Below are 15,000 nucleotides of genomic sequence, written 5' to 3' on the forward strand. Positions count from 1 at the left end.
CCACCCCCCCACCAGCCCATCAGAACCCCCCCCCCCCCCCCCCGTTTCTCCTCCCACTCCTCCCCTGGCTAGTTCAGTGTGATTCATCACGTACCCCCTGCATGTGTTGAATAGTATCTGATCTGGAGCAGGATGCAGAGCCAGTGGAGGCGTGCTGTGCCCGGGGTTCCTGGACTGCTCAGATAAATCACCCCTTGCTGTTTTTTTTTACTTCCTGTAGTGCGACCTCTAAAAAACTTCCGCCTCCCACCCAGCCCAGTGTGATGAACGAGGCGGGGCCGGAGTTCTTCTCCTTTCTCACTGCAGATACGGCTGTTTGTAGCTTATTATGTATTTATTAAAATACATAAATACAAGGACAACAACATATTAGAATGCATAAAGGCATCGATTCCGGTGGTTCCATAAACAAGAGGGGTACCTTGTATCACTCTGTTTAGTCTCAGTGGGCGCAGTTATTATCTTGTTTTTTGACTCTAGAAGTCGACACAAATTTATACATAAAATTCCTCAACACAGTATGGAAGGTGGGGACATTACTAGTCACAAACATATAACTTGCACTTGTCCATTTTGGAAGCTTAAGTAGGATCCTGAACACATCGTTATATTGAGTACAGTAGGCTCTGAACAGGCTTATTTCAACATCTGTACACATATGAAACTTGCGAGCCTAGCGTAGCCTAGCACACAAATGCAGTTTGGATATTATTAACTACTGTAGGTGTTCACATTCGTCTTCATTGTTTGTTGTGACGGTACGGGCTGGATAATCGCCGCGGCTACTCTGGGTTGACAACCGGAGATGGGCTCGGCCCCTGTGGAAATGAGTCATGAATTAATCAATGAGAGCGCGCGGACGCATAAATATGTCAATGGTTTGTTTCAACTATTCAAATATGTGCGGCTCTCATTTACATGTACATAACAATACATCCCTATGCATAGAGACACATTTATACTGAGATGAATCTGCTGCTTTTGTTCGTATTCCTTTTTATTCGTGCCAGGATGAGGCCTTGTCAACCTACAGTGCTGACATTGTGATTTCAAAGGCTGCCTTTGATCCTACCCACAATGCAACTGGTTGGCCGGATATCAGACAGCGTGGCGTTGGACGTGTGTGTGACGTTAGGGGTCTTTCATCTCTGTGGTCCTGGCCTTACACCTGTGCCAATGTAGAGGAGGTGGTTGGGTGACTACACTAGCCCCCCCGCCGCCCAGCAAGCTAAGTTTGGGGTTCGAATCCCTTCGGTCACACCAACAAGCAGCCCAGTGAAGCGTCATCTCTGGGCTTGTGTGACTACAAACCAGCTGTGGTAGAATCCTCAGCTGTTGTCTGTCAGTGTGATCAAATGATTGGATGCTCGTAGGAATTCTGAGACTGAAGGTTCTAGCCGTTTCCTATTTGACAGGAAACTGACGCAAACTAGCTCTTCCTTTATCTAACCTGTTTCTTAATCTACCGTGAATCTTGTCACGTTGCTGTGTCCCCCAAAGTCCACTGATTTGTGTGTGTGTGTGTGTTTTGCCGTGCCTAGCTGCAGTGTGTTAGAATAGCCCCGTGTTAATCGCATGCTGTACTTTCAGACTGTGTGCCCCAGTGATTAGTGTCCCTCTCTGACTTCCTCTCCATAGCCACCTTCTAGACGGATATCCTGACAGCATGGAGATCTGCCTCCTGGGGTAAACCCTCGTCCTGTGTGCCACGCTCAAATCTGTCCCCTCTTCTACCTCACCCAATACATCAACACACCCATTCTGTAAATTCTGATTGGTAGCTTGAAGTTACAATAATTAGAAGTATGAAACTACAATATTAGTTTCTTTATAAGTAGCTCATGGCACAAAGTTTAGAGATGAAAACGAGATGAAGTTTAGACATCGTCAGGGAAGGAAGCCGAGGACAGAGGAGTTGTTTGATCTCTGGAGGCTCAGCAGCCAGCCCTGAGATTCGGCTGCTCCTCAGATGCCAGACTCAATACCAGCCTGAGGACTGATGCACACGCAATAGCAGCCTGAACCATGCAAGAGAGAGGGAGGGAGGGAGGGAGGGAGAGTGAGGGAGAGAGAGAGAGGGGGATGGAGGGAGAGGGAGAGAGAGAAAGGGAGAGGGAGGGAGAGGGAGAGGGAGAGAGAAAGAGAGAGAAAGGGAGAGGGAGAGAGAGAGAAAGGGAGAGGGAGAAAGGGAGAGGGAGGGAGAGAGAAAGGGAGAGAGAGAAAGAGAGAGGGAGGGAGGGAGAGAGGGAGAGGGAGGAAGGGAGAGAGAAAGAGAGAGAGAAAGGGAGAGAGAGAAAGAGGGAGGGAGAGAGAAAGGGAGAGGGAGGGAGGGAGAGAGAGAGAGAAAGGGAGAGGGAGAGGGAGGGAGAGTGAGAGGGAGAGAGAGAGAGAGGGAGGGAGAGGGAGAGGGAGGGAGGGAGAGAGAGAGAGAGAGAGAGAGAGAGAGAAAGAAAGCGAGAGAGAGAAAGAAAGGGAGAGGGAGAGGGAGGAAGGGAGAGAGAGAGAGAGAGAGAGAGAGAGAGAGGAAGACAGCCCTGAGTGGAGCTGATCACGGTTATTAAAGTTTTAACAGAGGAAGTTGGGAGTCCTAGGAGCTGCTGGGACTGAATGTTATCGTTTTTTTACAGCCTCTCCTTACTTTTTAATCTCACTTAAAACTCTATCTCACTTTCCTCTTTCACTCACTTCCTATCCCCTCCACCTCCCCATTCCCCTCTCTCTCTCCGTCTTTCTTTCCCCCTCTCAATATTTCTCTCTCTTTCTTCAACACACACACACACACACGCGTGCATGCACACGCACACACAGTAGAGAAAGGCTATGTTTTTTTCTCTCTTTCATAGTGTATATAGGCCACAGAGGCTCAAATGATGCTTCTGTTGGGACCTTAAATATTCATGACCCTCTAACAATATGGTCATAATAAAGAGACACACACACACACCCCCACACACACACACCACACACGAACAATCGTATGCACACACACACGTACTCACCCGAACAATCGCACATGATTGATGCTTCTCTTGGGACCGTAAATATTCATGACCCTCTAACAATATGGTAATAATAAAGAGACACACACACACACCATACACACACACACACACACACACCACATGAACAATCATATGCACACACACGTACTCACCCGAACAATCGCACATACAGTACGCACACACACACACACACTGAGAGAGTGATCGCGGACAAAGCCAGGGGAGAAGGTGATAGCAGGGTGTCCTGAATTGATGTCATGTATACCATTTACTGTAGTCTAGATTCATAAAAGTGCTACAGGTCAGACACCAGTGGTCTTAATGAATTGCAAGAACCATAACTTCAAAAGTTTGGACTTTTGAGTACAACACTTGTAATCCAAACCAGGGTTTATTCAACTTTTTCAGGGGAACATCAATAATTGATGAAGAAAAAAATAACCTATCACAGGCAGTAGAGGAGAGAAAGATCCGGAACATTCGATATGTTTTCAGAAGGGAACGAATCGTTCTGGAACACTGAAGAACAATGGCTTTGGCTTTATCAGCTAGAGACCATCACAGTCTGACCAGGGCCCGCTCGGGAGAACAGGCGTGTGTGTGTGTGTGTGTGTGTGTGTGTGTGTGTGTGTGTGTGTGTGTGTGTGTGTGTGTGTGTGTGTGTGTGTGTGTGTGTGTGTGTGTGTGTGTGTGTGTGTGTGTGTGTGTGTGTGTGTGTGTGTGTGTGTGTGTGAGAGAGAGAGAGAGAGAGAGAGAGTGTTTGAGAGAGTCTCATTGGAGTCCATTCCGCAGGGCCTCTGAAGCAGAGCTGAGCTTTGTGGCTGTAAATCATTCATCGTTCACCTGATTTCTCTCTCTCTCTCTCTGCTGTTTATTTATTTATGTTTAATTCCCTGGGCTGGTTTCTGTAACATTGAATAGAGCTGGTCAGCATGGACCACAGTAGAAGCTCACGCACATACGCACACACACACACGCACATACGCACACACACACACACACGCACACATACACACGCACACATACACACGCACACACACGCCCACCCACACACACACACACACACACGGTATGAGTGTGATAAATATTAATTTCTCTCTGTTTCTCTCTGTCTGCCTCTTCCCCTCGTTTTCCTTCTCTGCTGTTCACTATCATGTTCTCTCATGCACGCAGACACACACACACACACACACACACACACACACACACACACACACACACACACACATGCAATTTCATATACCAATACAGCTACATCATTCATACGGTATCATGTTTCATTGCTCAGAAAGCTGTTAATCAGAAGCTACAGTAACACCTGTGAGAATGAAAGCAGGATGTGCTCACTGAGCCTATCATGTTTCTCCACCGATATGTTCAAAGGATTCCTTTACATCACTCCATCAGTAATATTGATCGCTATGGATATAATGTCACTGTAGCTTGCAGGGCAACTGGCCTTTTTTTTAAATAATGGTTTGAGTTTTTCATGGGATGTAAAATACATGCATCCACCTAACAGAAAACATCTTTAAGGCCCATCTTTAAGGCCCACCACGTAGTATGTTTGGTTCTGGTTCTGAGTTTGCTGTGGAGGTCATCCCTGGACGATGTGTTGCTGTGCTGTGGGCTGAATAAACCCCCCAAGCAGGTAGCTTGAATGAGTGTCCACTCTGATTCAAGCACTGAGCTTTTGTGTGGTTGTGATTGGTTGATGCGGGAGCTCGAACGGCTGTCCAATCTGATTCACGCATGGAGGTTTTGCGCGATTGTGATTGGTTATCGACATGGTGGTTGGTAGCAGGTTCTCTGATGACATTCTTACTGTTTCGCCCCCATTCAGGCCAAAGGAAAAGAAGCATAAAAAAGAGAGGTACAGTATATCACAGCCAGTGTTGGGAGTAAGTAACGGTTTGCTGTAATCGGATTACTTTTCTCAGTAATTTGTAAGGGATTAACAGTAGCAGTAAGGGATTATATTAGAATTTTCAGTAATCAGATTACAGTTACTGACCTAATAAAAAAATGGATTACTTTGAGTTACTTACGGGCGTGCTTACGACCTTTCATGTGGTTGATATGCACATGCCGTCTCTGCAGTCGTGACTGAACTGACTGTTTGTGATCAAATCAAACTTTATTTGTATAGTGCATTTCATACACAGAGGCAACACAATGCGCTTTACAGAGAGCAATGGGGGGGGGGGGGGGGGCATAGGTCCCCTACATATTCCAGAGGGAAGCAAAAAAACAGTTTCACCCGGGGCCAGAAAAGTGAGCTGTAAAAATTCTTCCCTGACCCCTCTCAACGAGCCGATCGAGCAAGCTCCTGGAAAATGTTTGTCTATTGGCTAAGAACATTTATAAAGCAATAAACATGGGCTAAATACTTCATAAGAGAGATATGATTAACAGGAGAGGGCACAAATAGTTACAGAGGTGTTGCCATGATGCGTTTGCTATCCCTATAGTCTCTAATCAGGGTGATCAGGGTCGAGATGTGCCAAGAGTGCTGGTATAGGATCAGATTTTCTAGTGTCTATTACTGATGATCTAAGATGCAAAACTGATCCCAGATCAGCATGTATTTGATTCAGGTAAGAAATGATCTGGTTTTAAAAAGTAACTCAAAAGTAATCTAATTGCAGTTTAGAGAAAGTAATCAGTAACTTGATTACTTTTATGAAGTAACTTGCCCAACACTGATCAAAATGTGTTGTGTTATTGACTATAGGCAGACATACTTTAACACTCACAAAAAGTCATGTTGATTGTTCTTTTGTAGAAATATAATATAAAGACGTCCTCACTAGAAACAGTAAGAATACATTATTTCTAAGTTTGAATACCAATATTTTTTCACTTGGCAGTAAATTGCGCCTCAACAGACTCCACTGTCTACAGTCTACAGTGAATGCTGACCTTTTACAGCATGTAGCTTTTTGGTTTTCAGTGCAGTTTTTCATAAATTCTCCTCCTCCAGCCCTCTGCCCACTCACTGTCCTCTGCCGGCTCCGTCTCTACGCTAAAGAGAGACGGTGTCAAGAGGTCAGATATGAAAAATAAATAAAAACAACTAAACCATGAACGTCTCTGGGTTCAGCTCAGCTCAGCTCAGCTCAGGATCGCTGGTCTCTCTGATGGTGACGTGTGTTCTGTTGTGTTTGTCCTGGTCTCACCCGCTGCTCTGCTCAGCAAAAAGAAGGACCAGAGCGGGAAGGGATGGAAAGACAAGTAGGTATCACTCCTCCAGCTCTCGGGGTCTCTCTTTTGAGTGAGAGATGTAACTGCAGTGTTTTTTTTTGTGTGTTATGTGTGTGTGTGTTTGTGAGTGTGTGTGTGCGCGTACAAGGTCCGCTATGTGTGTCCTACTATCTCTCTGGCCAGACTTGCCAACTGTCTCATATTCTCTGGTAGCTCCATCCCCCTCCCTCCCTCTCTCCCTCCCTCTCTCCCTCCTCCCCTCCCTCTCTCCCTCCTCCCTTCCCTCCCTCAGCCCCTCATCTGCCTCTCCCTCCTCCCTCCATACCTGCATACCTGCACACCTCTCCACCTGTCCTGCTCACCTGTGTGTGGTCTGGACCTGAGCTTAACACAAGACCTCCGCTATGGAAATATAGAGCGTTTGTGGTGCAGGTTTAATCTCATCTCTAACCCAATTGAGAGCTGGGCCAGGACTCTGCTGTGTGTCTCTCCTATGGTATGTACCGTACCACCTGCACTGAGGTCTGCCGTGGCTAGACGACATCATATCTATCATGTATCCGTCTGATGGTTTGCCGCCACCCTGTTGCGATTCTGTTCTTGTACTATTTTGGTTTGCTGTTGCTTCTTGGTGGAGAGCTTTACACAGTTATGACAGCTTTGCTAACCTCCCCGACCTCTTTTTGGAGGATTTCCTCCATGCATGTCATATAAAAGTGCAGTGGAAAGCTGAATCCAGCGATGTTTATGCACGGCTCGCCAGCATGAACTACCATGGAAGTGTCTGTATTGGATTAAGCGGCTTTGATAATCAGTTTTCGTCTCCGGAGTCTTCCGCCCCGGGAAGACCGTGGCGCGGCTCGACGGTCGACCGTGCCCGACCGTGAACAATCGCTAAACTTGAAAGAACTTTTCGACTCTTATTTTCCCGGCGTTTTAAACGATTTTTCACGCCCCTCGCGACGGCGTTCGAGTTGAATGTTCTTCAGTATTCAAAAAAATGCCGTAGGCTACACAGTCTCCTTCCTCAGATGCTCAGCTTCCCGTTAAAGAAGGCCTGATACTGTAGATGATGGATACAGGACCAGGAAGATAACGCGAGGGCGATGGAGGGACAGATTGAGCGCTGAAAACGGAAGAACCAGCCTTTCACCTCCCGTCCGACACGGATCCTGATCGGCTAATTGGACGGTCACGCTCGTCATTTCCTCATTTTTTATTCATCGAGCCCCCCCCCCCCCCCCCTCGTCGGTCGGACCGCCGGTGACATCACGGGGGCCTTTGTTGCCGTGGCGACACACGATCCCGTCTCATATCTGCATGGTCATTGGACACCCTTCCCCCCCCCCCCGGGCCTTTTGTGATTGGAGGTCAGGGGGGTTGATGTGGGGGGGGGGGGCTGTTTCGTCCAGACGCGTGTCTCCGCTAATGTTTCCGTCCAGACGGCGGGAGACACGCTGAAGGCGGTCGATGTTGGGTCGCGCTAACGTTGGGCTCCACGTGGCGCTCTTGAAGAAAGTCCCCAACATCAATTCAATGTTAAGCGAGGCTTTCTGGCAAATGGTGCTTCTGAGCACTTTCCAGTTCCTCTGAATGTCAGAATGTGAGAATGTTCTCCAAGACAAGAACTCTTCTCCGAATCAAATCAAACTTTATTTGTATATCGCATTTCATACACAGAAGGCGGATCTGGCCATCTCTGTATGTGCTGCACCACGTCATAACAGCTGCCCCTTACTCATCCTGTGCCCCGTCTTCTTCTTCTCTCTGTCCAATCAGAGCAGGGAGGAGCGTGTTCTCAGCCATGAAGCTCGGCAAGGCCAGGAGCTCCAAGGACGACCACAAGAGAGGAGGTAAGGACCTCTCTGATTGGTCGGGGTGAAAGGTGGGCGGGGGGGGGGTTCAACACCGAAGGCACCCTAGTTCAGGGGTCGTTTTGAGGAAACGGATGAGCCCATGAACGACCCGACATAAACATCAATGTTGATAATAACGCGTTTGTTCTTCTGTGGGAGTGTGAACCGACCGAAATGTCCTCTCGAACCCCATCCCACCCCCTGACCATCCCCTGGCCGACACCCCCCCCACTCCCCCCTCCCTCCAGATGAGGCGGCGGTCCTGGAGGCGGAGGACCTGGACAGGAAGGCCATGCGTATGGCCGGAGTCCTGGACCCCGACACCATCTCCCTGGCCTCGGTCACCGCCGTCACCACCAATGTGTCCAACAAGAGGTCAGCGCGCACACACACACGCGCACACACATGCAGGCAGAAATACACACACAAACACACATCCTTACATCCACTAACATACATGCAACCAAGCACACACTTTGCACGCCCACACACTACACACACACACGCACACACACACATGCATACACCACACACACTCTGGGCTAGGCTAACAGTGAGCAACTTTCTGTCCTGCCCTCTGTCAGGTCAAAGCCTGATATCAAGATGGAGCCCAGTTCTGGGAGACCGGTGGATTATCAGGTAAGGTGTGTGTGCGTGTGCTCGTGTGTGCGCTTGTGTGTGTGTGTGTGTGCGTGCCTGCGTGCGTGTGTGTGTGCCTGCACGCATGTGTGTGTGTGTGCGTGCGTGTGTGTGTGTTCCTGAGACACCACAACCTTCATCATCCACAGCCAGATTCCATGACAGCAATGGGACCAGGAGGATCAGAGCAGAGATGGGGGGAAGGATGGAGGGGGGGGGCGCAGTCCCTCCGGCAGGGATGGAGGGATGAAGGGAGGGGGGTAGAGGAGGAGGAGAAAGGATGGCTCAGTAGGAAGAATACTAACTCATTAGAGAGGCCCAGCTCCAGGCTGGCCTAAATACAGGAGAACTGCTCTCTCTCTCTCTCTCTTCCCCCCTCTCTTTCTCTCTCTCCTTCCCTCCTCCGTATCTCTCCCTCTTTCTCTCTCTCTCCCTCTATCTCTAGATAATGGAAGAATAAACCAGGCTCATTGCTCACACCACAGAGACCATAGACTTCTTAACACTGAGCGCATTCATGCAAATTATAGCCGTGATCTCACTTTCTCTCTCTCTCTCTCTCTCTCTCCCCCCTCTCTCTTTCCCTCCCTCTCTGTCAGCCTCGGTCTCTTGAATCCTTTCTCTCCGTCAGTCTCTCTTGCCCTTTCTCTCTGTAGTAGATGGATAATTAAACCACTGGAATACCACCCTTCCTTCAAGACCTTTCACCCCATCTAGTTGGTGTCTCTTGGGCCTCCCTTGGGATCTCCGATGTGTGAAACAGTGCCACACAGACCCAGCTAGCTAGCTCAGTGTTAGCTCTGTTTGCTAACACAGCTTTTACACGTACAGTACACTTTTACACCTGCAAAGCTTTGTTTAGTAACACAAAGCTAGCTAGCTAGCTAGCTGGGGCTGCATAGTGCCGTTTCACATAAGACAGATCAAGGCTATAAAGTTCATAAATACACTTCTGATAATGACAGTGACCACAGCATTGCCATTGATACGCATTGGTAATGTTAGCCTAGTCTTAGCCAAGCGTTAGCCCGTTTAATGTTATGTAATGTTAGCCTAGCATTAGCCTAATGTTGGCCTGTTTTTAGCATTGTTTACATGGTTAGTAATAGTGTTTGTCAACGCCTCTTTCTAGATTAGCATCACTGTGATCGAGGCCAGGCAGCTGGTGGGGCTCAACATGGACCCTGTGGTGTGTGTGGAAATCGGGGACGACAAGAAGTACACCTCCATGAAGGAGTCCACTAACTGCCCCTACTACAATGAGGTGAGCACGCCCCCCTATTTTGTTTTAGTACTGCAACATCTAGCAAAGTTTTCATTAAATCCTCACTACAACACAATGATCATTGCAGTGATTATACCATTTAGTGTTCCCAGTCCCCACAACAAATGGGTACATTAACATTTACACTTTTGTTGTCCCCACTGGAATCATGGCTCCATTCTCCGTGTTACAAATGCAGTAATCAACCTTTTACACAGCAGCGCTATCCCAAACTGCAGCACTGCAGTGTCTTTTCAAATGCCTCCGAAAATAAAGGACCACACTGCCTTTTCTGCTTAGCTGTGCCTCCTTTTAAAGTCCCTATGGACTCGTTTACGTAGTTACCTTCAAAAAATGCTCTTTGACTTCCCATGGGACTCAAAAACAGAGGCTCCTCCGAGCAGAATTTAATTTCCTGAGGGGGTGATTCATGAGTGAGGACTGTGCAGACTCAATCCCCAGGGCCATTCTGTGGAGGTCTAAAAGCGGTTTGTCTGCACGGTCCCTGCTGAAACCACATTGAACTGCACTAAGCATTGTTTGACAGAGAAACTGTAGCACACCTTTCTATTGCTCTCTTCGATACTTTCTCTCTCCGTCTCTCCTCAGCCAAAGTGTTGTTTTGTTAGTTGAAGCGAAGCTCGCTAATCCCTCTGTTCTTTCCTCTAACGTAAAAACTTTTCCCTGTTTATTCTTAGACCAAGAATTTTGTTCCTTCATGCTTTCCATATTAATCCTTCTTTTACATCCCAACCTCTCTCTCTCTCTCTCTCTCTCACTGTGTCTAAAGAGGCAGACAGAGTTGCAGTCGTAGGCTAGAGGATACAGCATTGCCCTGTTCACATCACAAGCCTTGTGTTTCTGTGCTCTGGAATGCCAATACATACATTCAGCTTATCTACTACAAAGTGACTAGAAACCATTGAACCACAGGCAGGCTTTGCTTATGTTACAGTACTGTGTGTAGTAACGGCTTACCTTCTCTCCTCTCCTCTCTTCTCCTTCTTCCTCTTCTCTTTGAAGTATTTTGTGTTTGACTTCCATGTCCCTCCGGAAGTCATGTTTGACAAGATCCTGAAGCTCTCGGTGAGTAGAGCATGTTCTACAGTACTGTCCATTGCACACATACGCCGCACATTCACACACACACACACACACACACACACACACACACACACACACACACACACACACACACACACACACACACACACACACACACACACACACACACACACACACACTGTCACCTGTCTATTGTAGCAGGCTAGCATGTTCTTTTCACATTCTTCCTGATCTCTCTCTCTCTGTCTCTCTCTCTCTCTCTCTCTCTCCAGGTGATTCACTCTAAGAACCTGCTGAGAAGTGGCACCTTGGTTGGCACCTTCAAACTGGATGTTGGCACAGTGTACTATCAGCCTGGTAAGGGTTAGGGTCAGGTTACTGGTTAGTTGGTTGATTGATTGGGCAGATGGATGGTTGATTGATTGATTGGTCGATACCTGTCACAGAGCACCAGTTCTACCACAAGTGGGCCATGCTGTCTGACCCTAACGACATCACAGCGGGGTGCAAAGGTTACGTCAAGTGTGACATCGCAGTGGTGGGCAAAGGGGACAACATCAAGACCCCACACAAGGCCAACGAGACCGACGAGGACGACATAGAGGGGTGAGAGAACGTCGCACAGAGGTCGGAGAACATTGAAGAGAGGTCAGAGAATGTTGAAGAGAGGTCAGAGAATGTTGCACAGAGGTCGGAGAACGTTGAAGAGAGGTCAGAGAATGTTGCACAGAGGTCGGAGAACGTTGAAGAGAGGTCAGAGAATGTTGAAGAGAGGTCAGAGAATGTCGTACAGAGGACGGATAATGTTGGAGAATCATAGAAAGTTGTACAGGAGTCCAAGAATATTTTAGAGGTAACAGATCATTTAAAGGATAAGGACACTGAATTTCATGTTTAGCCCTATTCCTGGCTTCCCTGGCATGTATCTGACTAGTACAGGTTAAAATATTTCTGTTTTGTGCAGTACAGAGTTCTGTGTCAATAACGTTGGCGCGCGCACCCTGGCTCGTTGCTAGCTATGGGCACAATCGAAAAACTCTAAAAAGTATGATATACGTGGATTTCAAGTTCAGGAATTACATGGTTTATGCTTACCAAGCTCTGAAGTCATCCTGTAAACACCATAGGTCCTTTCGCCTCTGCATTTCGAAACAACAGTAACTTAAACAGTACTAATTTCACTGAACACACAACAGTCATCCCTTCACGCTGTAAACCTCCGCGAAATTCGGATTCGGATGAATTTCGCGGAGGTTTACTCTACAGTAGTAGAGTCAGAAAATGTAGAAAAGTCATGATTGAATATAGATTAACAGATTTACAACCATTTAGATCCCCGGCCTTCTAGATTTCAAATCTTGAAGTTCAAACGTTTCCCCTGTGTTTTCAAACGTTTCCCCTGTGTTTTCCAGTAACCTCCTGCTGCCTGAGGGCATTCCTCTGGAGAGGCAGTGGGCCAGGTTCCACGTGAAGGTCTATCGCGCTGAGGGCCTTCCCAAGATGAACACCAACATCATGGCCAATGTGAAGAAGGCATTCAGCGGCGAGAACAGAGACCTGGTGGACCCCTACGTCCAAGTGCTCTTCGCTGGACAGAAGGTAAAGTAGTATACTGTAGGTTCTCCAAAGGAGAACGTGACTGGGTTACATTTGGAGTTGTGTTAGCTTCCAGTTTCATCTCTGTTTCTTTTCTACAATTATTTTTTGAGGTGAAATGTAAAGTAGAGGTGACAGCTATCACATAAAAGATTTACTGTATAATAAAGTACATTTAGTCTTCTAAGTACATGGTTTTGGTAGTTCACAGTTTAAGTTTATTTAGCAATCAAGACTTTGACTTATTTTTCTGTCTGGTCTTGTGAGTCGCCCATCGGTCAGTTCAAGCCTTTTTAGTTGTTGTTTACGTTGGCCTGATGTTGTTGCCGTGTCGTCCAGGGGAAGACGTCGGTCCAGAAGAGCAGCTACGAGCCCATCTGGAACGAGCAGGTGGTCTTCACCGACATGTTCCCCCCGCTGTGCAAGCGCATGAAGGTCCAGATACGCGACTCGGACAAGGTGAACGACGTCGCCATCGGGACCCACTTCATCGACCTGCGCAAGATCTCCAACGACGGCGACAAAGGTGAGCCGAAGCGCAGCTCCTCCCATCAGTCCTCGTTAGATAGTATCGATCTGCAGTCCCACACGGGATCAATACCACCTGTTCAGCGGTACCGGGATGAGTCCTAACGAGCGTAGTTTATTACCTAGTAATTAACAGCTCCGACAGCAGGTCGTTCCCACAGGGTCGTTCCATAGCTCTGACCTCGTTGACCGAATCCGCGGCAGCGACGATTACATGGACGCTTTACCACCTCGGTCCACAGAGACGCGCTGATACGGTCCACTGTTCTGTTTAATGTACTGTAGCTGTCCATCCAATCACATTCCTTCTCTTTCTCTCATCCACCCTATCACCTGCCCCATCCCCCTCTCCATCCCTCCACCCCCTCTCCTCCTTCCGTCATCCATCCCTCCATCTCTCCTCCTCCTCCTCCTCCTCCCCGCAGGCTTCCTGCCCACGCTGGGCCCGGCCTGGGTCAACATGTACGGCTCCACGCGTCAATACACGCTGATGGACGAGCACCAGGACCTCAACGAGGGGCTGGGCGAGGGCGTGTCCTTCAGGGCCCGCCTCCTGCTCTCCGTCTCCGTGGAGATCCTGGACACCACCTCCACCGAGATCATGAGCTCCACGGAGGTGCAGGTGGAGCCCGTGTCCAACATCTCGGAGGTGAGAGAGAGCTAGTGTCACTAGTGTCTCAATTTGCATTTAAACGATAATGTAAACTTCAAGCATTCAAAGTAAACTGCAGACACTTCCAGGTGGATGAAAATAAAGTGTCTGCACATTAAAATGATTGACTTCATAGAAAACTGTATCTCGCCTATAGACTATAGATTTAACACGTCATTGGCTGTATAACTCCCATCTCAAATGTACATCTTGTAACTACTGTCTGCAGACTCTGAACCAGCCCACTCCTCCCTCCACTACTGCTCTGCTTGGCTGTTAATGAATGTGAATGGGAAGTCTTCACAAAACTAATAACATTTTGGAAATTGGAGAGGAAAGATGTCAAGCAGAAAGAGGAAACTATAGGTGGTGCTACAGTAACCAATTTAAAAAGCCAGTAGGAGAGCACAGCACATGAGAGGTGGTGGTGGGAGGTGGGAGGAAAGGTAGAGGGGGGGGGACAGGGGCGGAGGTCTGCACTCTCTGAGTGCAAGCCCCTCTAGTTACGTTTTATATCTATTATCCAAAGTGATTGTGCATTGGCTGGCGTTCAGTAGGTCCCTGTGGCTCAGATCACATCATAATGGATCAAACTGGACATGCAATTACCTTTATAGGAAACATCAGTCCTTTCAAATCAATGATTGGTTAATAGTGTTAAAACCAAAGCACCCGGAGTCTAAGCTATGAAACATGAATCCTCACACACACACACACACACACACACACACACACACACACACACACACAATATCCTTCAGTCCTGGCAAATGAACGCCTGACCTCACTACAAACCGAGAAATCAGCAGTATTAGCAGTGTTACCCCAGGCTAACCCCGCCAGCTAGTTGCTAGCTAGCGCTTTGTCTGGCTAAACTCTCCCCAGAGATTGCTGTTGTTTTCTGATATGTTTGGCTGAGTGCCAGGGGGAAGGAGGAACGGAGTGGAGTGAGAGATAAAAGTGAGGTTTTAGATAGGATGAAACAAAGACTAAACTCTGAGGGAAATTGTTTGTCTTTGATATGTCACATAGAAGATAATAGATAGAGGTAAAATAAAAAGCTTACCTCGTCACCCCCTCAGTAAGACACACTTTTGCACTTGTGTTTAGCCGTTTTCATTCAAGATTTCTTGATCGTTATGTCCGTTATGCAGGTATCAGGGAGCAGAATGCGTGGGTTCTGACTCTTCATCC

General features: G+C 47.7%; 1 protein-coding gene across 1 annotated transcript in view; it reads left to right on the top strand.

Moving 5' to 3' along the window:
• otofa (otoferlin a) overlaps nt 1–15,000 on the top strand; it is a gene marked incomplete at both ends in the record, with an annotated part of 68,062 nt that overhangs the window by 29,351 nt on the left and 23,711 nt on the right. The window contains 11 exons of the mRNA XM_084454036.1: nt 7,649–7,683; nt 7,986–8,059; nt 8,311–8,437; nt 8,647–8,701; nt 9,834–9,965; nt 10,989–11,051; nt 11,303–11,387; nt 11,477–11,636; nt 12,443–12,629; nt 12,966–13,152; nt 13,580–13,803. Coding sequence (XP_084310162.1) covers nt 7,649–7,683; nt 7,986–8,059; nt 8,311–8,437; nt 8,647–8,701; nt 9,834–9,965; nt 10,989–11,051; nt 11,303–11,387; nt 11,477–11,636; nt 12,443–12,629; nt 12,966–13,152; nt 13,580–13,803 — 1,329 coding nt within the window. The remainder of the gene's footprint in view (nt 1–7,648; nt 7,684–7,985; nt 8,060–8,310; nt 8,438–8,646; nt 8,702–9,833; nt 9,966–10,988; nt 11,052–11,302; nt 11,388–11,476; nt 11,637–12,442; nt 12,630–12,965; nt 13,153–13,579; nt 13,804–15,000) is intronic.

The sequence above is a fragment of the Borostomias antarcticus genome (genome assembly GCF_949987555.1).
Source record: "Borostomias antarcticus genome assembly, chromosome: 19".
Classification (NCBI taxonomy): Eukaryota; Metazoa; Chordata; class Actinopteri; order Stomiiformes; family Stomiidae; genus Borostomias; species Borostomias antarcticus.